Here is a 26,715-nt window from a genome sequence, read left to right on the forward strand (position 1 = left end):
TACCCACAGGCTTTTCTCTCTCTCACACACACACAGATCAGATACAACCCGTGCACGGCTGTCACTGAGCCAGGGGGTCTGTCCTCATCCAAAACGGCTCTTCACGTGCCCCCAGCCAATTTTCTGACCCCATTTTCTGCGCGGCAGAAAACTGTTGCAAGCAACACGACTGACACCGGACCTCAGCAAACAACCCTCAAAATCCCAGAACCTCGAAGATTTGGTTTATTTTTCAGCGGAAAGTGAAATTAAAAGCCTGGCAGTCCGTATCCAACCACCCCTCCCCTCTGCCCTTCCAGAGGCAGGATGCGACCTCGCGCTGCCCACCAGGGTACCGGCAGTGTTCCGGCCGGCGATGCGGGGCTGGGTGTAGGGGTGGGGGCAGCAGGTAGCGTTCCCTCACCCGAGGAGGGGAGAGCAGCATCCTCCCGGGAGATGGCCGGGAAGCGGGGGGAGCAGAGCATCCTCGCGAGGGTCCACGAGGAGGGGGAGTGCAGCATCCTCCCGGTGGGTGCCCCGCGAAGTGGGGGAGCCCAGCATCCTCCCGGGAGGTGCCCGGGGGGGGGACCAGCGCTGCGTGGACCGGAGGGAACGCATGCGTGCGCTGCGGGCTCCCCCCGCCTGTGCCCCCCCGGTCTCGCCGCAGGAAACCGGCTGGCGGCCGCGGGCCGGCGCCGGGGGAGGCGAGGGGTTAACCGGGGTGGGGGCATCCCGGGCCGAGAGGTGTGAATTCCGCCCGCTCTCCCCCCTATCCCCCCCACTCTCCCCCCCCGTCGCCGCTATAAGAGCGGCCGGCGCGGGCTGGGGGGAGCCACTGCGGCGGCTCCTCCTCGCTGGAAGCCCCGGCGCTTTTGGCTGCCCTTTGAAGTCGGGAGAGGGAGAAGGAGGGAGAGAGCGTCTGGGGCCGCCGCTGCTCCGCTCCGCGCCGCCGCCGCTCCCGCCCGGCCCCGGAGCATCGTCCCGCCCGGCCCCGCCGCCGCCAGGTACGGCCCGTCCCGTCCTGTCCCGTCCCATCCCGGCTCCTCCGGACCCTTCCCCGCTGCCCGCCCCGCAGAAGTCGAGCCCCGCATCCCGGCTCTGCATCATCGCCCCCGCATCGCCCTCCTGCCTCCGGCGCTCCCCCGGGGCGGGCTCCGCGATGCTACTCGGCCACATCCCTCCCCGCTTTCCTTAATTTTTCCTCTATTTAACCACGCAGCCCCGATCGCCTGTAGGATAAACTCCGAGCGCGCTCTGGTATTGGCTTCGAGTCAGGAGTGTCTGGGAGCCTTAATGAGAACCAAGTGTAAGGCAAGTCTCAGCCACCTGTCCCCGAGATCCCCGGCCAAGCGCTCTGGGCTCCCATTAATCAATGGATCTGCCTCTTGGAAAGTCTCTTTTGCATGCTGGACCTCTCCTCTAGGGCGCTCGCAGAGCGGATTTAGGGACCTGGAAACCCTCTGGTAATTTTTCTAAGCCAGATACCAAAGCAGTGCTGGTATTACCGGCAATTCTGCATTTCCAAAACCGCTACAAAAACCTTTGCAAGGAGGAAAAGAAAAAAAAAAAAAGAAGCGGTAGGAAAGAAGCTCTTTATGTTGCAGGTCTGCAGTCCTGCCCCCTCTCCTTAGGAGCAGCACCTCTCCCACCCCCCTGCTTCCCAAAGATACTGTCTAGCTGCTTTTCAAGGGAAATTAGCTCAGGGGAGGATATTTTTTCTTTCCTTTTCTTACAGACGTGAGCTGCTTTGATTGCCTGGAAGCACGATTTCCTGAAACCTGCTCCTTTCTGGCTCTTGCAGCGAGGTTCACAATAAAACGTATTGTGGTTTTGAGCTGGGTTTTATTTAAGAAAATGCCATTCTGGGTTACTCTCTTTCATGAGGCAGATGGAGAAAGAGATGAAAGGCTGACACTTGGGATACTTCATTTCTGCTCTTTAATTGTGGGGCGTTTCTTTTCTATAAGAACAGGCTCCTTCCCTGGGAATCGATGGGAATTGGAGTGGAACAAATGAAAAAAAAGGAGAAATAATGGCTGTTAATTGCACTTTTTTGTTTATGAAGCCTTTCATCTCATTCTTCCAGGACCAGTTCTGTAAATGAGGATATTTAAATGCACTGCTTTTATGGATCCAGGGACACTTCTAGTTACTTGCTGTGCAACACTTGCTTTGGTGTAAGTTGTGCTCTCTTTCAAGACAGGCTGGGAGTGGTGTCAGGTGCAGCCACTGGAAACCCGTGCAAAGCTGTGGTTTGACAGAGAACAACCGAGCTGGGAAGTGAACCTGTACTGTGTTAATGCTTCCACTAATTAAATATAATTTTAGGCTCAAGCCCTTGCAGTCACTGGAGTCTGGTGTCACTTGGCTGACCGGAAATGCTGGAGAACACATGTGCTGTGTAACCCAGGCAGCAAAGCAGCCCCTGCTGCTGGTGGTGGGGCTGGGTGGGATTTTTGCTTAGTGCAGTGTCTGGTTGCTTTCTAGGATGAAGGTACCTAAGTGGAGGTGGAGCAGCATCTCCATCAGTGCCCGATCGCAGCTGAAAGGCACCCTGGCCCTTCTTCTTGTGGGCAACGTTTTCTTTGTGATAGCTCAGGTAAGAACATCACCCTCCAGGGGGTCCCTGGGCTTTAAAATGCTGCAGTGTCTGAAAGAGCAAACCCTGGGGCTTTTGCAGGACTGCTCTGTGCATGCATCAGGTCTCCAGAAAGTGTGGAGCTCTCTGACTTGGCTTAGCTCTTTAGTTTGGGCTTGTAAGTTGTACCTTTTAGGGGACAATAATAAGGTTGTACTTTCATGGCTAACAGTATTCACAGGTCATTTCAAGGACTCTGAAAGGCTGAGCCCTGCTCTAGGGCATCACTCCTCGGTCCCTGCAGTGGCTGGAGCTTTGATTTACTTTGCATGGAATAATTTTATCCCTTTTTCAGTAAGCACAGAAATTATAGCACTCCCCTAACCAGCAGGTGATTCTGGGGGGAAAATTAAGTCCCTCCCACTGCAATGAGCAATAGCTGGGATCCCCCAGCAGGCTCTATGCCCCTTGGTAAGGGATGTGGATGCATCTCATTTGGCCTCTGCATGGCTGCACCAGGAGGTGGGACGTGGGGGTGTCAGGGACCCTCCTGATGTGCCAAACCTGTGCTTGCAAAGAGAGCACACAGGCTCCTCCAGCCTGCTGGCACCCGGTGGCACCCACTAGCATGCTCTCCTGCTGCAGAGGGGTTTTGCAAGGGTTTGCTGAAGCTTTCAGTGAAGCTTTTGGCTGCAACTGGTTTTTCAGCTCCCTGAATTCTCTGTGGAACAAGAGTCAGAGAGCACCAAAAGTCTTGGAGCGTTTGGGGTTATTTGGGAGCTTGGTTTTGCCAACTGAGAGAAACAATGAGCATTTCCTTTCCTGAGGAATCCCAAATATTGCCTTTTCATTCCAATTTGTAATGAAAACACAATTGGAAAAATGCAAGACTTCTTGCAGGATGGAAACCTCAGAGCTGACCTCAGCTGGAGAAGGCAATGCTCTGATCTCACAGGGCAGGCTGGGAGGGGGATGCCCTCAGTCCCCTCACCCAGGCTCCGGGGTGTGGACACTGACTGCTGCTTCTCTTGCCCCACCTGCTCCAAGCAGGACCTGACACAGACCTCCAACAGCCTGGAGGAGGGGGCAGACGTCACGGCGTACTGGTGGGGCGAGTGGACCAAGTGGACAGCGTGTACCAGGACCTGTGGGGGAGGTGTCAAATCCCAGGAGAGGCACTGCCTGCGGCAGAGGTACGGCACTCACTTGGTGGGGGGGGGAGGGGGGAGGAGACTCCAGCTTGCTGGAGGTAAACTTGATCCAAAATGTTGTTGCTCAGTGAATAAGGATTGATAGAAAAGTGTCTGAACCCTGTTTGGGCAGAAGGTGCGTCCCTGAGGGTGCTGTGCTCTGGGCATCCCTGCCAGGGCCACCAGCCAAGCTACTCCTGTGCTGGCCCTGCAGTGTCTCCAGCAGGGATTAGTGCAGCAGGGCAGCAGACACACTGTAAGCCCATTCCCAAGGCTTCTGGGCACAGCAGTGAGGACCCCCGTGGTGCAGGGTTGGTTGGGGACCTGCTGATCCCAGGTGCTCTGTGCCTGGCTCTACCCTCTCCAGGCTGTGTGGTCGCCAAAAAGCACTTTGTAAACTTTGTCCCCAGCCCTCATCTCCATGATACCTGCTGGAATAGTTGATGCTGCAGGTAACAAAGCCAGAGAGACCTTTGCTACCCACTCCAGGGAGATTATGTTAGATCTCTCTACTACATGGAGACTGACCTTACAGAGACAAGGGACAAATATATCTAAAAAAGGGAAAATTATTTTTGATCCTTGTCTAACCATCATCTCCTTATTCAGAAGAAAATCGGTGAGTGGGCTGGCTAATAAAACTTGCACTGGGACATCCAAAAGATACCAGCTCTGCAAAGTACAAGTAAGGATATCTTTTGTCTTGTTGGGAACAATCAGTGTGGGAAGTCATGTATGGCATTTCTGGGTCCCTCGGAGAGGCAACACTATTTGCCCTGTAGCTGTCACCCTGCTGCCCCTCCAAGCAACTGGGAGTCCCCTTCTTTAATGCCCATCACTATTATGTCAGGACTTTGGGCCTTTTACCTTTGCTGGGGGCCATAAAACCCCAGCATGAGTGATAATTGCACCATTTACCAGGGGGCTCCCCCTGGCTGTTCCTGCAGTGGGGGGAGGAGAAGGAGGAGGAGGAGGAGGATATAGCCCTGGATGGGGAAGGTGGTGGAAACACTCCTTGCAGCTGGTCGTGATGTGCCAGAAACTTTTCCCGCACTTTGTTTCCATCAGGATGTTAATGTATCCTATTCTAGGAGTGCCCTGCGAACGGAAGGAGCTTCCGAGAGGAGCAGTGCTCATCATTTAACTCCCATGTGTATAATGGCAGAACATATCAATGGAAACCTTTATATCCTGGTAACAAGACATTCTTTGTGTGTTTCATAATGCTCAGCCAAATATTTTGATAGTTATGATGCTACAGCCTGCAGGAAGGCTCCTCCTCTGCTGTTTCAAAATGATTTTTCAGAGGCACAATCAGCTGTCCCAACTTCAAAGGCATGTTTGGCAGCTGCAGGGTAGCTTAAAAATTGAATAATAACATGAATTTGAGGCTGTAACCGGTGTTGCTCTCAGCTCATGGGGACCAGAGGGGCTGGAGGAGGATGTGAGAGCATGGGGTGATGGGCTGTGCTGGCAGGGAGGGTCAGGCTCACCCGGACAAGTGTCCTTTGAGACGAGGCCATTGCTGGCTGTGCTGTGTTTCGGTGACATTTGTCGCTCCCACGCCCTCCATGTGCTCTGTCAAACGTCACCCAGACTCAGTCAGTCAGTTTGGTCACCCAGGGGTGAGCGACACAGAACTGCAGGAACAACCTGGGAGTCAGAGACTGAGATTTGATTTAAATTTTAGACACCAAACTCCTATCAGAACCGAGTGTTACAACACAAATCATGACCAAGTTTTAGAACTACTGGGTACTCAAGACCCTTCTGTCGAGGAGACTGCTGAGTGCTGGTTCTTCAGATTCACAGTGCCATTGGGTGCCTAAAAATAGAGATGGGATCTGTTGCAACTTTATTTTAGTGGTCTCTGTCCATGCCTAAGAACAATTACTCTTCATGAAATCACTTGTTGCCTCCTTTACCATGTAACAAGCCCTTCCCTCTCCAGCCCTGGGAGGGTCAGCAGGGTAGAACTTGGCCCATGAGCTGCAGCTCCTTGGTGGCTTTGTCCCTTTGCTGTGGCAAGGTGACAGTTTCTCTAAACATGTTTGCTCCTCAGGCTGATTCACCAGGGATGTTGCAGTGAATTGCTTTGTGTTTTAGCAGGTGCTCACGTGGCTCCTGGGGGATTTGCACAGTAATGTTTTGACAATGGTGCTGCCTTGCTGGGGCACACAGGCCAGTGGGTACACGACTGCTCAGGATTTGGGGGAGATAAACACTTGGCATCATGTTTTCTGATGCAAATATGAGTTTGTAATTTGTTTCCTGTGGATGTTGTAAAATGTGGGACTGCTGTGCTGGTGGATGCTGCCAGACAGTTTTGTCTGCAGAAAGCAAAGGGCGAATTAAGTCCAGCATGGGTTGAATGTTTATGGAAAAGTTATATAGTATAAAATGTTTTAAGTTGCCATGGGTTTGAATATAGGCTTACTTATGTCTTTCTAACAATACATCTGTTTATTTAACTCCTGTATGGAGTGCTGCTGGTGGTGCCACTGGCATCCCTTGGGCATCTCTTCCTGGCAGCAGAGAGGTCTGCCAGGCTGTGCAAAGCCTTGCAGCAGAGGGCTGTTACACTGTCAGAAGTGCCATCTCCTGTCTAGCCTGAAACACAAGAGGTGGCAACTTCTGAACTGTTGGCTGCTCTGCAGTTGTTCTGTTGCTGCTGTTGTTTAGCTTGGCAGAGGTTCCTTGACTTCTGTAGGATGAAAGTTATTGTGTTTCTGCTGGTTTTGAATATCTCTTTATATCCTTTCCCCTTAGATGACTATGTTCACATTTCTAGCAAGCCCTGTGACCTTCATTGCACCACTGTGGATGGCCAGAGACAGTTAATGGTTCAGGCTCGGGATGGAACCTCCTGCAAATACACTGATTTCCGAGGGGTTTGCGTGTCTGGAAAATGTGAGGTTGTTAAACATTATAGCAAAAATACTGTTAGTAGCATTCAGAAAATTGCGATGGTGCAACGTTTGCCTGACCCTTCAATGCTCTGTTTGTGCATTTTTTAGCCCATTGGCTGTGATGGCATTCTCTTTTCCACCCACACCTTGGATAAATGTGGAGTTTGCCAAGGAGATGGGAGCAGCTGCACCCACGTAACCGGCAGTTACCGGAAAGGAAATTCTCATCTTGGTGAGGCCTTGGGGACCGTGGGCTTTATTTGTGTCAGAGGGCTGGTTTTAAAATGTACTTATTTCTTTGGTAAATGGCTTTCAACCCTTACCAACTGCCCAGCTTCAGTTTGTTTTTTTTTTCCCCACGTGTTCTGTGTGTGTTAATGCCACTTGTAAATTTGGGCAGGGAAAGCCTTGTTTAAAAAAAAACAAACAAACAACCAAACAGGAATTTTGCATGAGGGTTGTCAGAAACCAGAGGTGTCTCTGGTTTTGATTGGTGCAAGAGGGTTATGCAAGAGGGTGGTGTCTATTTTAGCCAAAACCAGGACACTCATGACCCAGTAAGACTAGAAATAAATTATTTGTAATAACAGGAAGCTATGATATTTTGAAACACCAGGATTTCAAAAATCAGCAGAACCTACTTGTCCTAAATATAGCAGTCTAACTCAGGAATTGTGATTAATGCTCTCTGAGGATCAGTTTGAGATGGAGCAAGCTGCAGGAACCTCAGTGGCTGTAGGAGGACTTGTCCCATCCCATCTCTTGCCTAGTGCTAAGCAAAGGGGAATCAGAGGAGAAACCAGCTGTAATTTCTTGCAGGTGTTTTAGGAAGACTGGCTGACAATGGGATCAATACTGAACCATGAGACAGCTTCTCTAGCTGATAATATATTTGAAGATAGCTTTTTCTTACACCAGTTTTGATAAACATGATATCTGTGCATGTAAGGATTGCATCCTTTCCCCCCTTTGGATGCGTTTTCCCCCTGTAAACCAGGATGAATTTCCTATTACCGGCAAGATCATATTTTCAGCTCAACAGTTACCAACATTAGGGGCTTTTTTAAATCCATAACTCCTTGAAAATAATTTTGGGCCCAGGCCAGAGTGCTAACTATGTTGCAGGGACTGTGGAGTGTTTCATTCAGATTATGTGTTACAAAGATCCTTTCATTAATCCGTAGTTTCCCGTAGGCTACTCTCTGGTAACGCACATTCCCGCCGGAGCGAGGGATATCCAGATAGTGGAACGGAAAAAGTCTGCAGATGTTCTGGGTGTGTATAACCTCTTGGTGCTTCCCTAGGATGCATGCCTATGCTGGATAATGCTTTTTCCAATGCGAGGCTGGAAGCAGTTTTGTCATCCTAGAATATCCTGAGTTGGAAGGGACCCACAAGGATCATCGAGTCCATTTATTGCAGACATGAGCTAAATCTGTAGTCAATGCAAATCCAACCGTGTTGTCTAAGCCAGTGTGTTGCTCTTCTCTGCAGTCTCTGAGCACCTGGGCCGTGTTTATCAACACTTTGATTGCTTTAATGCAGGAACTGTTGGTCAATATTATTGTGATTTCAGTGTGGTGTGACAAACACTCTGGTGCTGGATCACAGATGGCCGAGTGATTTCACCTCTCTTGTGATTCCCTCGATGTTCTCCCACATGGGGAATGTGCAATGGCCCCATGAAAACAGCACCAAGAGGATGTTATCTACATGTTGCCTCACTGAACTGTTGGTGGCCACACCATCCATCTCATGGTGGAGGTGGCAAAGCTGCTTGGCATCAGTGGGAAAAATATGGACTTGCTCAAGAGAGGCACATTTGCTGCTGTCATGCTCTGCTGCCTCAAAGGCTTGTGCCATGTGCAGGAAGGTGGATGCCACACCCTTGGAAGTGTTCAAGGCTGGGTTGGATGTGACTCTGAGCAACCTGGTCTAATGGAAGGTGTCCCTGCCCATGGCAGGGGATTGGAACAAGATGAGCTTTAAGGTCCCTTCCAACCCAAACTATTCTAGGATGATTCTATGAATGAAAAAGGCTTGATTTAGTTAACAGTTCCTGGGCTAGCTCTGGGTGACCCATTTGGGCCACTGCTGGCTCAGGTGGCATCAGCTCAGGGCTCCCAAGGAGACAGCTCCTACCCTTGGCCATCTGACAGGCTCTGTCTGCAGGGCTGGGATTGTTAAATGTTCACCCTGTGCTGGTGCCAAAAGGGTGAGAGTAGCCATGGGCAAGTGAAAGCCACATACCCAGGGGCTTGCAATGTACACATGGCCCAGAACTCTGGGCACATACTCGTGTGATTTGTGTTGGAGATAAGTGACCAATGCATTGCAGTGTAGGAGAATTGCTTGTTTTGTGACTGTGACACTCTAATTTTATCCCCTGAATGAACAAGGGGTGGTATCACACACCTCTGCTCTTGCATGTGGTGGCCCTGACTTTTCTCTCTCGTTTGAAGCTGTGGCTGATGAAGCTGGGTACTATTTCTTCAATGGGAACTATAAAGTTGACAGTCCAAAGAACTTCAACATTGCAGGCACAGTGTTCAAGTACCGCCGGCCCATGGACGTGTATGAGACTGGCATCGAGTACATTGTTGCCCAAGGACCAACAAATCAAGGGCTGAACATAATGGTGAGCTTTGATTTTTGGGGGTTTTTTTCAGGTTCTCAAGGCTGGGGGTGATGGGGAAGAGAAAACCTGCATTGGATCAAAGAATGGGTGGCCATGGAAACAGAGTCCTGCCACATGGGCAGCTTGAGGAGGGGAGTGGGAGCAGTGACCAATTACTTACACAAACCTACTTAATCTGTATTGGTGCTCTCGGGTGCAGGCAGGGCTGTGAATAATGAATGTGGGCTTGGTAACTCCTCTCTGCAGGGAGAAGATGCCTCAGGCACTGCAGGGAGATTTTTCTTCTACTCCTTGGCACTTGTATCCAAGTTACCTGGCAGGAAAAGTGAAAATAAGAAATTGGGCCAGAGAGCTTAGACAAGTGCATAAAACTTAAATCCCAATTCTTTCCTGAAAGCAAACCATCTAAAACCAGGCATTTGGAGAAAAGTCCCTTAATTTTCTCCTGGGCAGCCAGCCAGAGCCCAGCTCCTGAGATCTTCCACGTAGCCCCAGGCTCCTCTGGAAGGGGAAGCGATGGTTGCCTGGGTGCTTATAAAACATTAGACCAGCAAGAGGTTGTAGTGCCTCAGCTGGGAGTCCCCAGCCCCACTGTGGGTATAGTAGCTGGAGGGGGTGTGTGCTCTTCATGAAGCCACCAAAAAAAAGGCTTTGCCTTTTTGGTCAGTAAGTTCTGAAGTGGCTTTCCCAAGTCTCTCGTCACTCGGTGTGATCTGTGGCTCACAGTCCCTGAGCTGGGACTAATCCCCATGCCAAATAACCCTTGGAAAACTGTGGTGGGCTCCAGTTGGAAGAAGCTGGCAATGTGAAGGAAAGCAGATTGGAAATAGCAAAGTAGATGCTCACCAACTGTCAAGTCCAAAATGAATCACAAGCTCTGTGTGCCATACATTCACTGCAACTGCTAATAACTTAATTTGTTTGCTAGGTCTGGAATCAAAATGGCAAGAACCCGTCCATCACGTTTGAATACACTCTCCTGAGGAAGCCACACTCAAAAAATCTGCAGCCCATCTACTACACCTTCTCCGAGTCAGATAGTGAAGAGAGCAGGGAGTTTGATGGGGACGTGCCATTGGGTTTTATCCAGCACAATGCAACCTACTTTGGGAAAATCTCCACGGAAAGGATAGACTTGGAGAACCAGGTGTTTGGAAGGCAGGACACGGAGGAAGATTTAAACTTGAGCAAAGGTCAGGAAACCAATGAGGTCTATGAAAGAGCAGAAACAATTGACTGTGAGCCAAAACTGAAGGGCAAACAACCCCAAGGTAAGGAGGAGACTTGGGCCTCACTGTTCTGCTTCTCAGAGCTCTTGTTGAGAAACGCTCTGTTTCTACCTCTGGTGATCCTGTTGGTTTGTGTTTCGGAAACCTCGGAAAGTTCTTTAAAACATCTCTGCTCATAAATCCTCTTTGCCCTTCAGGTTCTGGTTTCTGGTGGGGGTTGGAGGGTGGACAGTGGGTAAAATCTCCCCGCTGATGCCCTGCTGTGCTTTGCCTCATGCTGAGGACAGGAGGGAGCCCTGGGTACTCAAAACTCCCCGTCACAACATTTTCTGTCAACACCCACCCCTCCCCAGCCCCCAGCAACTTCCTTCCCACTCGAGTCCCTTTGGCATCCCACCCCCAAACTGCCTTGAGTGCTTTCCCAGCATGGCTGCATGTGCTCTGGGGCCAGGAGGGCACCTTCCTTTCCGACCTCTGCTACTGCTTGGGGCAGTGCTGGCGGGTGCTGAGCTCTCCTCTGGCCACACCACAGAGGGAATAAGACCCACAAAGCTGCACACCCTCCCCAAAGGGGTACAATCCCACAAGATTCCCCCTCCCCAAGAACCCAACTCCTGCCTCTCTTCCCCTGGGTGGCTGCTCAGGCGTGTCCCCGCTGCTCCGGGCTGCTTTCCCCTCCCAGGCTCAGTGCATTTTGTGGTTGTCACTGTTGTTTCCCCCCTGTTGGCTCCAATCTAGATTCAAACGTAACCAGGTCTACTTACCAGACAGACCATGACGACAGAGACTTCGACCCCAGGTTCGCCTCCAGGGAGTTCCTCTTGGAGAATGCCATCACGGACAAGCTGCTGGACAAGGCCTCGGACTCCAAGGAGCTGGTGCTCAACATGACCATGAACAGCATCTTTGCCCAGGGAGACCCCATCAACTCCGTGGGGTCACACATTGACAGCCTCTACGTTGACTACGAGGACACTGATGGGGTTGTGACCTACTCCATCAACAGCACTTACCTGGAGCTGAGCAACGGCAAAGCCACCAACACGTCGGCAGAGACACCGTTTTCAAACACCACGGTCACCGTGAGCAGCCCTCAAGGGAACAGAACCCACAAAGCAAGGTAGGACACGAGTCTTTAATTAAAGTAGTTCCTGCTTAGTGTTGTTTTCAACTCATAATAGCCCTTTGCTGAATGCAGACCCCACTGCATGTTTTCTCTCTGCTTTGGAAGCAGAAGGTAAGTGGGGGTAGGATGATGTACATGTAAGTTTTCTGTTGGGAGTTAATTTGGAAGGAAGGACCAGAGGTTTGGGAGCAGAAAGTCAAGACAGTGTTTAAGCAAGAGGAAAGCTAATTGTCCTCCTTAGTGGGCATGTTGGTAAGTCCATGTTGACGTTTGTCAGCTTAGGCCTTGCTCTCTCCTGTCACAGCTTGTTGTCAGAGCCATGGCCCCTTCTGCCTTCTCTTGACATCCTGCTCCGATTCCCCAGCCCCTTCCTCCGAGTTCTGATGCAGCAGAAGTTGGTCCTGGCCCCTTCTTACCCACCCTGTTGACTGCCACCTATGATCCTCCTCCCATGTGATGGCAGGAATGTCCTTCCAGCACCTCTCAGGCACGGCCCTGCCTGGGAGGTGTTGGAGAGGCAGAGCAGGACACCAGGAGCTCCACTGCAGGTCCTGCAGGAGCAGCCTGGGTTTGTTGCCTCAACAGCTGCAGAAGCAGCACAGGAGTCACTGCTTGGACAGGAATATCACAAGCTCTGCAGTAGCAGCTCATTGATTGATATTGGGACCTTCAGGATTCCTTTAATGGCTGTTTTGAGTGGAAATGTTACAAGATGCCCGTTGTGACAGCAGGATGTGGCTCTGGGTTTGGTGTACCATGGGCAGGGGGCTGGAGCACGAGGCATGGGAAGAGCTTTGGGGGCTGGAGTTGTCCCATCAGGAGGAAGGGAGCTGGAGGGACAGCCAGAAACTGTGCTGGAGGGAATGGGGATTGGAGACAAGGGAAAACCTCTTTGTCCTGGTGTGGGCCAGGGTCAGGGATCCCCATCCTTGGAGAAGGGCAAGGCCCTGTGGGACCAGTCTGTTATTGGGGTCAGCCTAGTTCTGGGCAGGAGGTTGGACTTGAGACCTCCCAAATCCATCCCAGGCTCAGTTTGGGATGGATGGTGCCTTTTTGCTCATTTTCATTCCCTGTCAATGAACAAGCAAGGGAAGATCAGCTTTTTGCAGCCAGTCTGTCCATGTGGGACAGTGTTGGTTGGAGGTGGGGGAGTTTATTGCTTTCTGTACTCTTGTAGGTCTTAGTGTGGATGGATTTACCCAGTTACAGGAGCACCTTGCAGGAGCTCTCCCAGAGAGGTGTTCCCTCTCTAGGAACAAGCCCCACTGGGATGGGGATGGGTGGGTGGCTCTTGGGCCATGGTAGGGATGCAATGCTGCTTCTCCTCTCCTGGAGCAGTTTAAAAATGTTCTAGGATGTGTGGGACAGATCCAGGCACCCTTCATCCTTCATCCCATGCTGTGGTGTGCAGCCAGGGCTTATCCTGCAAGAGAACCCACCCTTTTGTTTAGAAAAAAACCCTGAAATTAAACAGAGAAATGTGAGCCCAGGGACTCTGGATGTTGATCTGTGGTGTTTGTGTGTATTTGTCAGGATTATTCCTCTACTATGGGGACTGTTTGGGGAAAAGGGGAAGCCCAGACCTCAGCTAGGAATGAGGGACTGGTGCTAGTTTTTGGTGCTGTTGTTGCTTGAAAAGCAGATGAAAAGCACAGGCAGGGAAGAAAATAATTGATTTCATTATAAAGCTCATAATAAAGAGAAAAAATAAAATAAAAATCTCCCCAGTTTTATGGGACAATGAGCTGCTGTTTGCATTTAAAAGAGAACAAAAGGACAGTTTTGTCTTTGCTGGAAATGGTCAGAGCTGAACTCTGCCCTGTGCCCAAATGTCTGATTCCTCTGGAAAGAACTTGTCCCTGCGACCTCCTTATGCATAGAAGCTCTTTTTTGGGATCACATATGTTAAAGGGACACTGTTGAAAGATTTTTCTATCCTCAGATGTAGGATAAAACTTATTTTGAAGAATTTCTCCTTTTCAAGGGAGAGGAGTCTGGGTCACAGGATAACTTGGTGGTTACACTGGTGCCTTAGAGCAGGGTATAGAGTGAAGCATCTAGGTAATACCCCGTTTTCTAGGCAAATTAAAGCACAAAAAGCAGGTGTTGGCTATGTTTTAATGGATCTCACTGACAAGTGTCATTTGTGAGCCCTCTCCTGGCTGGGTGGCAGCTGGTGGCACGTGGCAGGGACCAGGGTCTGGTGTGGGTCCCCAGGCAGAGCTGCTGTGGCAGATAAAACACTATTTATAGTGAGTCGAGGTTGCTATTTTTCCACCAAAAAAAAAAAAACTCACATTCATTTCAGTTCCATTTCAAACGCAGGAAGCGACCCTTTGCCAAACTGACAGAGGCAAAATCAACAGGGAAAATGAGATTGTTGTTGTTTTTAATCCTTCTGGAGGCTCAGTGCTGGCGGTGGAAGGAGGGTGGGTCCGAAAGGAAACGACTGGATTCTCAACAGTGTCCTTTTAAAGGTTGATTTGATAGGCTGGACCTGAACTTCTTCTTACAAACAACTAAATAAGGCAATTTCAGAGCTTCTGCTGCCTAGAAATCATACAAGCTGCATATCTCGCCAGGCCAGAGACAACTGGATATCAGGATACAACCTTGTATGCTATTCCAGTGTAGCTGTTTCAAGGGTTTGAACAAAGGTATGAGAACAGAATCGAAGCCTTTTGTTGTAAAGGTGCAGTATCCCTGATGTGTTACGCCCTCACAGCCCGGAGGATGCACTGAACGGGGAAAAGCTGCTATTCTTGGTTTGATAAATGCATTTTTGTACACCAGGCTGACTCTGTTACTCCTTTCCCCCATGGCATTCTGTGTTTGAGCACAGTGTGGATCTGAGAGATGCAAATTACCTACCTAAAACAAACCAAAATGAGCCAAAGCAAAGAAAGAGTGGCGAAAGCAGCGGGCAGGCAAGTGGGCTTTGAGAAACAGGCTCATAAACTCCTGTGCCATGTGCTGGCTTTGGGAAGGAGTGAGCTGTGGAGATTGGAGCAGCCGAAATCTCTGCTGCATTGAGCAGCACGAGTTGGTTTGCCCAACCCTGGAGACACAGGGGAGGAGATACTGCACCTTTAGTCACTGTATGCCGAGGGCCAGGTGTATTTGAGCAGAAAATGCAAACTTTTTTGTTAAATTCTGAACTGTTTCTACTTGTGGGTATTTTTATCCCATTCTCTCTATTTCTAGACAGTGGAAGCTCTGCCTCTAACCGGGCTGGGGATTCTACTTGGGGCTCAGGACAGGTATGTTGTGAAACAAACAAACAAACAAAAATTGATTCAAACAAACAAACCTCCCGAAAAATCAGAAAAACCAAACCCAAACAAAGCCAAACAAAGCACATCCCCTCCCAAACCCAAACCCAACCAAACTGCAGCCAGATGTGTGTGTCTGTCGTGGCCTGTCACCGCTCGCCTTGTAAATGCCTTTTTTGTTTGTTTTGTTTTTTGTTTCTTTTTTTTTTTTGTTTTGTTTTGTTTGCTAGAAACAGATTGAAGTTGTTAAGAAAGGGCCAAGGTGTGAGTGCTGCTGACATGTACAGGTGGAAGCTTTCCTCCCATGAACCCTGCAGCTCTACATGTACCACAGGTAGTTATATGAAGCAGCCAAATTCTGCACAACCGCTGAAATCACCTGGTGTGTGAGTCACTTTTATGTCTGTTAGGGATGGGAAGGATCTGGTGATGTGTAGGGGATCCTGTGATCTCTGGAGCTGGTTTAGCACAACCCCAGATCTGCTCTGCCCGGGTGTAAAGGCGGGGAGAGGAGCTGGGGGCTGAACATGCAAAGCCCACTGACCCCTCAGGTGTGTTGAGGACCAAGATTTGGTGCCCAGCGTGTCCATCCTCCTGCAAAACACCCTCCCTTTGGGGAGCTCTGAACTTTGCCTTTGCTTCCCTTGGCTTTGTGTCCCTGCTGGGGCTCAGCAGGATCCCCAAACCTGTGCCAAGTCTCCTTTTTCTTTCCCCTTCCTCCCCTTTTTTAACAGCTTCGAGGGGTTTGAAAAGCTCAGCTACTTCCCCGCAGAGTGAAATTTTGAAGATTGTTCAGCTCTGGCAGGAAACACAATGGCATTTGGCTTTTTGATTGTGTTTTGTTTCTCCCACTCCTTCTACCCTGGAGCCTGATCTCGGCTGCGAGGGTGTAAATCTGGAACAGCGACATGGATGCCAGGGATATCAAAACTGAGCCTCTCTTCTTTATGCATAAATGTCCTCTTTTTGCATAAATTCCTCCTTTTTGCCCCCTGAAAAGCTTCAAGGCACCTGATCTCTCTCCTCCTCCACCCCTTGGTTAGGGGGTCCTGGCCCCTGCCCATCCCTTGTGATGAAGCAGGCATGTGGGTTGTGCACTCGCCTGCACTGTCCCTGAAATAATCCAGATCCTGTGGTGCTTCTGGAATTACAAAGAAGGAAAGAAGGGGGAGAGAGGAGTTTACAATCTAAGGGACTTCTCTTAAAAGAGCAAATGCAAGAACTTTATATTTTCAGCATTTTTTCTTGTCCAACAGACTCACGCTCACAGCAGGAACTTTGCAAGCCGTCCCTCTCCCCAAGATCTTGTCATTCACATGTTCTGGGATATTTTTGACTTCTTTGAGCCCCTCTGAACAAATTTCTCCCTTCACTGGGCCAGCCTGCTCTGCTCTGTTTCGCAGCAAGCCGAGAGAGGTTTTACTTAAATTTCTCCCTTCTCATTGCCTTTTCTTAATGACATATCGCAGAGAAGCAAGGCCATGTCAAGAGCTGTAGATCTTTTTTTGGTTTCATGTAAACCATATGTTCCTGAGAGCTGCAACTCTTGTTACCTATAGCCAGAGCAGCCTCCTGGTCCCCAGCCAGGTCCCAGAATGGACTTCACAACATTTACTCTGGCACGGGAGGCTGCGGGGGAAAAGGTCTCGGTCTGACGACACTGGCTGCCGCTGCTTTCAGAGGGGGAGCAGGAGGGGCAGGTGCTTCCTTGCCAAGCCTCCAGGAGCCCTGCCTTGGCCTGGAGTGCTGGATGCACCTGGGGAGCACCTGGGTGCAAACAGGGTGTAATGCACAGAGAGAGAGGGTGGATGGAGCGGGTTGGGGACCGTTTTCTGTCGCCTCCACCCACGAGGCAGGGTGGGAGCTTCCAAGCAGACTTGGTGCCCTGAGTATTTCCTATAAAAATGTGTTAGTCATATATTGATTTTGGTGGCAAGCCCTGGCAGGGGTGGCCATGCCTGCTTTGGAGCTGGCCAAACCCAACCACGCCGCTCATATTGGCTGGGTGGCCACTGCAGTCCTCCCCTCCCGGCAGCATCCATCCCGTGGGACAGAAAGTCCAGCTTGCTGCTGGAGGAAGTTTGGAAAAACGCAGCTAAAAAAAGAAAAAGAGGGGAAAAAAAAAAAAAAAAAGAGTTTGGATGTCCAAAATCACCAAGCATCCTGTTGTGTGTGTGTATTCTCTTTGAAACTAGGAGTGATGTCCACATATGCGATGTGTGTTCGCTATGATGGGATCGAAGTGGATGACACGTACTGTGATGCCATGACCCGTCCTGAGCCCATCCATGAGTTCTGTGCTGGGAGAGAGTGCCAGCCAAGGTACCACCTCAACAGCCCAGAGGGCTTCCTCTGCTGTGGATATCTTTGGGGGAGGGGGTAGGTGTGGATTTGTGGGGGGCAGCAGGGACACCCCGTAACAACCCCATCCCTCCTCCCCCAGTTCCATCTGCCCAAGCTGCGCTGGGTATGCAGCAAGACTTTCTCTGAGTGCTTTAGCTCAAGCTGCCAGGTTAAAACTTCCATAAATCCTGGCAGAGTTTGCACCTGGGGCTCTCATCAAGTCCAGCTTTGAGCAGTGCAGGGCCACCCCTACCCTGGCTGGAGTGCAGAGAACATCTGAGTGAATTGGGTGGAACGACCAGGCTTTCAAACTGTGCCACAAATCCAGCCCTCTGGTTCCTCCAGCATGCTAAACATCACTGAGGTTTGCTTGCTGGTGCAGAGGGGAACCTGTGCTGGAAGTCCTTTTGAAGGTTGTCTTCTGACATGGCTCTCAAACACAGGGATTGTTGAGGTGTCCAGTGCAGGGGTGATTGTGAAGGAAGACAGGGGAGGAAAACACATGGAGTATAAGATCTCCTTGAACCTCTCATGTTAAGGCTGAGAGTCAGGGCAGGCTGCAACTGAGGCACGAAAAGTGTGGGGAGGTGAATAGTGCTGCTGCTGGGAACACACCTGCCCCGTGGGCACCCTGGGGACTGTAATCTCTATTTGCAATAAATCTGTAATTTTTTAGCACAAATATTAGGGCTCTTTTCATGCTTAGATTCTCCCACTGGTCTTTCATAAAGCAAGTCTTCCTTATGGCTGTACTGTTCCAGCTCCACTGGAAGGGTTTGCACTGTAGAGGAGAAGAGCTGCTCTGTGATTTACCAGTGGTTGCAGCTTGGTGATGGGTAAACTGGGGAGCACCGGGAATTCAAACAGGTCAGCCAGCACATTCCCTAACACTTGGGCAGATGGGAGGCTGCTTGAGCTGGCAACACTTTTCCAACAGAAAATGTTAATTTTGACAGCTCTGGATGGGGGAGACCTTGGTTTCATCTCCCTTCTGAATTTAAGTGACACCTCTAAATGTGTGACATCTCCCTGCGGCTGCTTGTTGTGCCTGGAGCCCCACATGGGGTGTGAGGCCTTGTGGCAGCCAGAGACAGGGCTCTCCTGCTTGGAGAGTGGCAGCAGTGGGAGGCATGCAGGCTGCACGGGGCAGTCCTGCATCCAGAGGAGCTGGAAATTCTGATCCATTTAGATTTTTATATTTTTATCTCATTATTTAATTCAAAATTGCTATTCTGTTGCTGTACTGTAAAAAGCTTGACTTTTTATGTCTTTATCCTTGGTTTACAAGATACTCCTCTCTTGTCAGGACAGTGGTGGCAGGGGACAGTAAGGGACAGGCAGTGCTTGGAGCAGATCCCAGCTCTTCCAGCCTGTCACATGTGGTTAGCAGAGTTAGAGTGATGGTGGGATGTGAATGTCTGTCCCACCACGGCTCAGGCAGCTTTGTGTGACATTATTGCTGGGATTTGCAGGGTGATGGATGGCTGTGTCCTCTCTGTGCTTCAGCTGAGCAGGCAGAAAAGAGAGAGGTCAAACATGGGCAAAGAGCATGATGGAGAAATGTGCTGGCACAGCCGGGGTCGCAGTGGGGGAAGCTGCAGCCCGTGGTGACAAACGCTCACTTGTCACTGAGGACACCGGGCCAGGCCCTGCTGTGCCACCCTTCCTCCTGACAAGCTGGTGTTTAGCTCCAAGCACGAGCTGGGGTCTGCTGGGTGAAACCACCATATGGCAATGCTTCCCATCCCCTAGGAAAACCTCTCACATCCCTTGGGAAAACTTCTTGTGTGCTGGCAGCCTGACTACAGATTGCTCCTATCGCAGCCACCTCCCTCCAGCCGAGGGCAGGCAGGGCTTTCCCATGGGATGCTCCCGTGCCTGGCGTGACGGCCCCTCTCTCTCTTCCCTCTGCAGGTGGGAGACGAGCAGCTGGAGCGAGTGCTCCCGCACCTGTGGGGAGGGATACCAGTTCCGCATCGTCCGCTGCTGGAAGATGATCTCGCCGGGGTTCGACAGCTCCGTGTACAGCGACCTCTGCGAGTCCGCCGACATCACCCGGCCGGACGAGCGCAAGGTCTGCAAGAACCCGGCCTGTGGGCCCCAGTGGGAGATGTCCGAGTGGTCTGAGGTGGGTCCCTGGCCTGGCAGTGCTGAGGGTCAGCAGCTGTGCCTGCGCTTTTCTGTTCCTTTCCCGGTGTAAAGTCACCCACAGCCGTCAGACACTTGGCCTGTGCGGACACTCACTGCTGTCACTGCACGTGGACCAACGTGCAGCAGGGGTTTTTTCCCCTAAAATGAAGATCTGGCTCCCATATAGGATGGGGAGGTCACTACCATCTGTCAATTGTGGGCTGCTGAGACCCTGAGGTAGGGCAGGAGCCCACAGCTCAGATCCTCCCACCATGACTTTCTTGGCAGCCTCTTCAACCCCAAGGTGCCAGGGAGGAGATTCCACCTCACACCTGAATTAAATTCCTGTAAACTTCCCTTCCTCACCTCCAATTTCTCTGCAGCACATGGAGAACGAAACCTTCTCCTAGCTGTGCCTTAAGCCGATCCCCAAAGCTGCTGAGATGGTTTGGGAAGGCACAGTGCTGCTCCTGTTCTACCTCACTGGTTTTCTTGGGAAAACTTGTGGAAAGGGTTTGTGCCCTGAATTCCTTTCCAGGCACCAACAGTGTTCCAGCACAACCCTTACAAACATAAACCCATGGAAACAACCAAACCAGTGCTGCTTCCTCAGGGTGCCTCTTCCCAAATCAAGCACAGACCTTATTTAAGCAAGAGCAGACTGAGCTCTGAGCCGAGCTGTCCGTGGGTGCCAACCTGCCCCATGGTTTACATCATGAGGAATATGACTCTTCCTCCTGGGAAGCTCCCAAAACGCGTCTTAGTCATAATTTCAATGTCTCTGTTCCTCTGCGAGCTGGTGTACATAGTTTCCCTGGAGCTGATGGAGAGGCTGGTGCATTCCCTGGTGGTGCAGGATGTTTTGACTTTCCCAGCCAGGTAGAGAGGAGCTCCCTGTGCACGTGCTGGCGCGTTTTGTCCGGCGTAGCAAACCAGAGTGGCTTTTTTTTACAGAAATCTGTATTCTCCTCCAGCATGTGTCAGGGACAGATTGCTTGAGACAGTCCTGGAGTAGATTGTTCTTAGCCAGCAGCAAAGCTAATCTCCTTTGGATCCCATCTGAGGTGGGGTGCCAAGTTGGCTGGGGAAATAGGCATTAAAAAAAAGCACATTTCAGGGCTCTGAGGATTAACATCTCGGCGCGGTGCGTCTGAGCGCTGTGCTGTTGACACTTTTCCCTGCTTTACGTTATGCACAGAGCAAATGTGTGTGTGAGAGACTGTAGTAACTCAAATCCAGTTCTAAATAATGTCACTGGGCTGTGCAGTGCCAAATTTATCTGCAGCATAAAAATCTCAGTTGTGCAGCTCGGGGGGAAAACATTCTCCAAAGAGGAGCTGGCTGTTCCCAGGAAGGAGGCGAGGGAGATCTCACTCTGTCTCTAAGTGACAGCTAAAACTGTTCAGCTCTGATCAGGCATTTCTGGAGCCTTGGGTTCCCACCCTCTGGCATCACCTGTCAGAGAGCACAGCACCCGGGCAGGATGCAGCCCTCCTGCACCTTGAGCTGACGGCTGGAGCTGTCGAGGGGGTTCTGGGGAAGAGTAATTTGTGCATTTTCAGCGTGTGCCTTTAGAGTTTCATGTTGAAGTGTGGAAAAAAAAAAACAAACGCGAAGCCAGCGACTCCCAGCTCCCATCGCTTCGGGAGCCCCGGCTGATGCTGTCCCCCCCTGTCCCCTCCCGCAGTGCTCAGCCCGGTGCGGGGAGCGGAGCGTGGTGACACGGGACATCCGCTGCTCGGAGGAGGAGAAGCTGTGCGACGCCAGCGCCCGGCCCCTGGCCGAGAAGAACTGCACGGGGCCACCCTGTGACAGGCAGTGGACCGTCTCCGACTGGGGACCGGTGAGACCCCGGAGTGGCCGGCCGAGTGGCCATCGCAGCCCATCACAGATTGCAGGCTGGCTTGTCTCTGGCACTGGGAGTTTTGGGGTTGGGTTTATCCTCCCTGGTAGCTCCCAGCTCCTACAGACCCGCAGGCAGCCTGTGCTCGGATCCAGCCTCCAAACAATTCCACCGCTTTGGCTTTCCCAGTCTTGGTGTCACCTCTGCCAGCACTGTCACCCTGGGTCACCCTGACTGCACTGGTGGTGATCCAGCACCCCAGTGGATCCCATAGATTCTCCCTAGGTCCTCCTTGAGGGTCCTGCCTTGCAGGGGATGCGGTGCAGAAGGGGTTAAACCCTGAGAGACCTGGCTGAGGGCCTTAGTGGGTGTCAAAATCCCTTTGTCTGTCTGCTGCACAGCATTCCTTGGCAATGCTGATGCTCCATGCCCAAAAAATGAACCTTTTCCTTTTTTAAATCCCTTTTCCTTTTTTTTTTTTTATTTTCTCTTTTCCCTTTTTCCCCTTTTCATTTTTTTTTTTTTCCCTTCCTTTTCCCCTTTTTTTTTACCCAGGTTTTGATACATTCACATCAGCTAAAAATAAGTAGTTTCCATGGCAGCAGCGGCGCTATGAAACACCAGGAGCCTCTGCAAGAGCAGCCGGGAAAGCGCCGGAGAGCGCTGGCTGCTCCGGGCAGAGCCTGTCTGGCCCTTGGCAGTGGGGGTGGAATATTTGCAGCCACTTCCTCGGTCCCCTTTGCCTTGACCTCTTTGGGAGCCACCCCGGGGGTTCCCTGCTTGTGGTGCTTCCCCTGCTGCCTGCCCTGAGAGATGCTGAGTGTTGCTCAACACGGTGGGGCCACGGCACTGGCACAGGTTGCCCAGAGAAGCTGTGGCTGCCCCATCCCTGGAAGTGTTCCAGCCCAGGTTGGACAGGGCTTGGAGCAACCTGGGATAGTGGAAAGCGTCCCTGCCCATGGCAGGGGGGTGGAACGAGTTGATCTTTAAGGTCCCTCCCAACCCAAACCATTCTAGGATTCTGCAATGATTAAATCTGTGTTGGCTGTGGTGGGGCTGCCTGGGAAGGATCTGCTGAGCTTCCCTGTGACTATTTTAAGCTGAGCCCAAATAATCCCCCCATGGTTTGTGGAAGATGGGGTTGGGGAGGTGGGGGCCTCTCCGTCTGCATTGTGGGATGGGGCAGGGATGGAGCCCTGCTGCCTCCCCACCCCTGACCGCCCGCCATGCCCGCTGTGGTTTCAGTGCAGCGGTGGCTGCGGGCAGGGCAGGATGATCCGGCACGTGTACTGCAAAACCAGCGACGGGCGCGTGGTGCCCGAGTCACAGTGCAACCTGGAGACCAAGCCACTGGCCATCCACCCCTGCGGGGACAAGAACTGCCCCTCGCACTGGCTGGCACAGGACTGGGAGCGGGTAAGTGAAGCCCCTCTGCAGCAGGGGGTTGGTTTTGGGGGGCAATGGAGGGGGGGTGCCCTCAGCGGGGTCGGGCTGGGGTGTGCGGGTCTCATCGGGCCCCACTCGTGCCCCTGCAGTGCAACACGACGTGTGGCCGGGGTGTGAAGAAGAGGATCGTGCTCTGCCTGGAGATTGTCAACGGCAAGATCAAGACCCGCAACCCCGCTGACTGTGACGTGGCCAAGAAGCCCGTGGAGGAGACGACGTGCTTCGAGCGGCCGTGCTTCAAGTGGTACACGACCCCCTGGTCGGAGGTGAGCGGGGAGGGAGCCCGGAGGATCCATGGGAGGGAGATGGGGAAGTGCTTTTCCTTCAAGATGTGCTCGCCCTGGGGGTGTGAAGCCCTGTCCCCTTGTACCAAAGGTCACACTGCCTGCAGAATGCCCCAGGGTGGTGGGTGAATCTCTGCAGGACATGGTCCCCGAAGGAGCACCCAGAGGGGCTTTTGCTGCACTGGCAGCCTGGAGCAGAGAGCCTGCCCTGCCGTGGTACAACTGGGACTGACTGTGCTCAGGGAGAACAGGATTGAGAGGAGGTGCTTGGGGTCAGCTGTAGATTTATTTTTTTTCTTTATTTCTCCTCCTCTTTTTTCCTGGTGCCGCTGTTGGGAGCATGGCTGGGGCTGTGCACGGAGCTCACGGGGTGGCTGCCCTAGGGATGCAGGGATTGAGGATGCACAGGTTGCCCCAGCATCCTGCACGGTCTGAAAGGCAGCTGAGGTTTGGTGGCCAAGGGGCTCAGCCCAGAGAGCGTGGGCTTCCTGCAAGCCCTCCCAAACTCAGCCTTCCTCTGCCGTGCTCCAGGCGCCTCGTTTTGTTTAGTCTTGCAAACCATCATCACAGCCTATAATTAGCCAAAGCAGCCCTGCTGTAATCCCAGCCTGAAGAGGCATCCAAAGGGCAGCAGGCAGCGAGTGCCGGGCCCAGCAGTGGCTCCACAAACCCACGGTGGGATGTGCAGAGGTATTGACTCTGCAGCCCCACTCCCGGGGTGCTGTGGGGGTCCCATGGCCTTGAGTTGGCTGCAGCCACCCCGGTCCTACAGAGCAGTGTATGGACTGGGCCAACTCATTCGTGGCCCCTTGTGAAGGGGCAGCAGGAGGAGGGAAGATGTCAGTGCCAGAGATGGGGCCACATCTATCTCTCCCTGGGCAGAAGCTCATGGTGTTGGCAGCAAAGATGGAGTAAGGGGCCAGTGTTGTGGTGCTGAGACAAGGCATTCAGCCAGGGGAAGAGTTCTCCTCCTGCCTTAACACCTCCAGCAAGCACATTTTTTAAAGTAGATTCTGGCTCAGCACAATCCCCTGTGATGGCAGGGTCTTGCCTTACCCTCTCTCTGTTCCCCAGTGCACAAAAACCTGTGGAATTGGTGTAAGGATGCGGGATGTGAAGTGCTACCAAGGGAAGGACATCGTCCGGGGCTGCGACCCGCTGGTGAAGCCGGTGGGCAAACAGACCTGTGACCTGCAGCCCTGCCCCACAGAGCCCCCAGGTGAGCCCCACTGCTGGCAGCACCCTGTGGCCTTGATTTTCCATGGATCCCCCCAAGCAGCACTGCCAGCATCTTAGCTTCCACTGCCCCCAGTTGGATAATCATCCCAGAGAGGATATATGGGGGCGACTCTCCCTCTGTGCCCAAGTAATGGGGTGCACTGGCTATTTCTGGAGGTAGCCCCATTAAATTAAGGAGAGAGTTCAGAAGAAGCATGTCCTTACCTAAAGATAAAATGGATCTTTGAGAGCTGACTCGGGTGCTGTTTCTATGTGATTCCAGCTTAAGCCTAGGAAGTTTCATCTGTGCCATTATTTTAATGATTTTTGGTCTCCGAATGTCCTGTGGGATCTGTAACTATCTCGTTATCTGACTCGTCTGCTGGCTCAAAGTCCCTGTGATCTTTAGCAAACATGTGGTTCTAATCCTTTAATAGGATTTGGGAATAAGGACGATGTGGGAGAAAAGCATGAAAATGGGAGACAGATTTGGGGCCGGCTCCTGGCTCAGGTCTGGCCTTGCTGGGTGCTCTCAGCTGCCCTCTCCCTTGGGATCAGGATGGGGCATGGAGCTTGTGAGGTGTCTTGTGGCCAGCCTGGTGACCAGCCTGGTTTCATGCATCCTATGGATTTTAAGAAAAAAATATATAAATATATATGAAAGTGGAAATCCTGTGGGTTTGAAGCAAAATATTGCTCTGAAAGGAGCTGGAAGAGTATTGAAGCAGCCTCTGGCCTCTTTCCTGTCCCCAGCATCTCACTTGCCCTTAACTCTGGCTGTGGCACTGCTGGATTCCCTTTTTCAAATTGCCTCCTTGGGGCAGAAATTGTGAATATGTTGGAGTCACCCTGTGCCCTACCAGGGGAGGCCCTTGGCTTGGGGGCAGCTCAGTGCCAGGCTCCCTCGGTGGCTCCAGCAATCCCTGGGCAGCTCTGTTTCACAGGAAAGAGCTTGAGCTTCAGGGCTGGGACCAAATGAGGCTCCCCAAGCCAGGCCTGGTGTGATTGAATGGGTCAGCCTTCTTGCTCAGGTTGAGAAGCTCCATGGTGTTTTCTGGGGGATGCTGGAAGGTATCAGGGAGGTGGCAGTTGCAGCCAGGGATGATGTGTCGCTCAGCCCGTGGTGTTCAGGGCAGCTGTGCAGGGGGAAAAATGAGCTCATGAGCTTGCAATGGCTTATTTTTCATTTCTTTTCCTCATCATGCCTTTTGTGCTCTCTCCCCCAGACGACAGCTGCCAGGACCAGGCAGGAACCAACTGTGCTTTGGCCATCAAAGTGAACCTGTGCAGCCACTGGTACTACAGCAAAGCCTGCTGCCGCTCCTGCCGCGCGCCCCACTCCTAGTGCCGGCAGCACCTCCCTTAGCGAGGGCTCCGTGTTCCATTTAGCCACACATCCCACAGACTGGTGATCAGGATGCGTTTGGGTTGTTTTTTATTTCCCCACTGATGCACAACTTCTCTCCTCGTCCCTCTCCCGGGGCGGTGCCGGCGCGACTCAGCGCAGAGCCCGTTGGGAGTCCCCGCTATCAGAGCTGTACATAAAGTCGTGTATATTTGATTCCCCCAAACTGCAGGTACATCCATGTGTTTTTTCACAAGGTCTGGTCCTTTGGTTTCTTCCCTCTGTGCAAGTTTGGGGTGGGTGAGGGGAAGGTGTGAACTCGGGGAAGTGCAAATTTCCCTCCGCCAAGGGGATTAGTGCCTCTCTCCTAATTTATCCCAAGACCTGCACACTCTTGTTAGCTGCATCTAATGTGGTGGGAAGCTGATTCTCATTTGCTAAATGAACTCAAGCCCTTCTTTGTAATATGTAGGTGTATACTTTTTCAGAGAATTTTATCTTATAATCAAATGTTAGTTCCATAGTCCTTACACCCCCCCCGATGCTGACATATTGTATATAATATGGAAACATAACTGCACTTTATATCACAAAAAAGACGTGCTCTTTTTTAATATATTTGTTTACAGACAGTGAACTTTATCCATATAATCATTAATTTGTACTCATATGTATATTTTAATAAAGTTGTCATATTTATGGTGGTATTTTGTTTTATTCTCCAGTTTGTAGTGGGGTACTGAGAACACTGGAGTCAGGGCTATGAACTTGCTGGTGCCCAGGGGAAGCAGAGCAGCTTGAACTCAGGGGAATCATGGCTGTTTGGACAGTGATGCAAGGAGAAGTCCCAACAGTGGGGGGATTTGGGGACCATTGCTTTGAGTTGCTTTAGGATTGTGTGTGTGTGGCTTTGGGAACTGCAACCCTGAAGCTCTTCACAAGTTTCTGAGCAAAGAGATTTGATAGGGTGCCAGTAAGAAAAGGGCCTTTCTGTGCTCCCAAGGGGGTTGTTGCTCCGTGTTTCTCCAGGTGTGACCCTCCAATGCCAGGCTAAAGGCTCACCACCCACACTGGGGTGTGCACCCCAGCTGCTGCTGCATTGTTCCCCTCAGCAGCAGGGAGCTCCTGTGTCCACATGAGGGCTTTGCAAACACCACCCCATGTTTGCAGGTGCAGGGACAAAAA

At 51.6% G+C, this 26,715-nt stretch overlaps 1 protein-coding gene across 5 annotated transcripts; it reads left to right on the plus strand.

Annotated features, from left to right (window-relative positions):
- The first annotated feature begins 951 nt into the window (after positions 1 to 951).
- ADAMTSL2 (ADAMTS like 2) lies at positions 952 to 26,229 on the plus strand. Of its 5 annotated transcripts, none has more exons than XM_027741534.2 (19): positions 952 to 983; positions 2,467 to 2,578; positions 3,608 to 3,750; positions 4,357 to 4,432; positions 4,839 to 4,941; positions 6,517 to 6,662; positions 6,765 to 6,888; positions 7,851 to 7,931; positions 9,119 to 9,294; positions 10,223 to 10,565; positions 11,262 to 11,643; positions 15,152 to 15,255; positions 17,117 to 17,243; positions 19,179 to 19,392; positions 21,082 to 21,237; positions 22,483 to 22,653; positions 22,773 to 22,949; positions 24,042 to 24,186; positions 25,412 to 26,229. In XM_027741534.2, the coding sequence occupies exons 2-19, from the start codon at positions 2,468 to 2,470 to the stop codon at positions 25,528 to 25,530; spliced, it is 2,898 nt and encodes a 965-aa protein (XP_027597335.1). In that variant the 5' UTR covers positions 952 to 983; position 2,467; the 3' UTR covers positions 25,531 to 26,229. The 5 variants fall into 5 exon arrangements, with proteins under 5 accessions (XP_027597335.1, XP_027597336.1, XP_039235509.1 ...); XM_027741535.2 differs by having other exon boundaries at positions 10,223 to 10,487; XM_039379575.1 differs by having other exon boundaries at positions 10,223 to 10,487; positions 11,295 to 11,643.
- Positions 26,230 to 26,715: the final 486 nt, after the last annotated feature.

Source organism: Pipra filicauda, unplaced genomic scaffold (assembly GCF_003945595.2).
Source record: "Pipra filicauda isolate LSUMZ 115617 unplaced genomic scaffold, ASM394559v2 scaffold170_size1570365_pilon, whole genome shotgun sequence".
Classification (NCBI taxonomy): Eukaryota; Metazoa; Chordata; class Aves; order Passeriformes; family Pipridae; genus Pipra; species Pipra filicauda.

Bases quoted from the DNA above. Each gene is read 5' to 3' on its own strand.
- ADAMTSL2 (XM_027741534.2), top strand. From the start codon at position 2,468: ATGAAGGTACCTAAGTGGAGGTGGAGCAGCATCTCCATCAGTGCCCGA. The intron at 6,889-7,850 runs GTGAGGCCTTGG...AGTTTCCCGTAG, and splicing joins GAAAGGAAATTCTCATCTTG to GCTACTCTCTGGTAACGCAC. The intron at 24,187-25,411 runs GTGAGCCCCACT...TCTCTCCCCCAG, and splicing joins CTGCCCCACAGAGCCCCCAG to ACGACAGCTGCCAGGACCAG.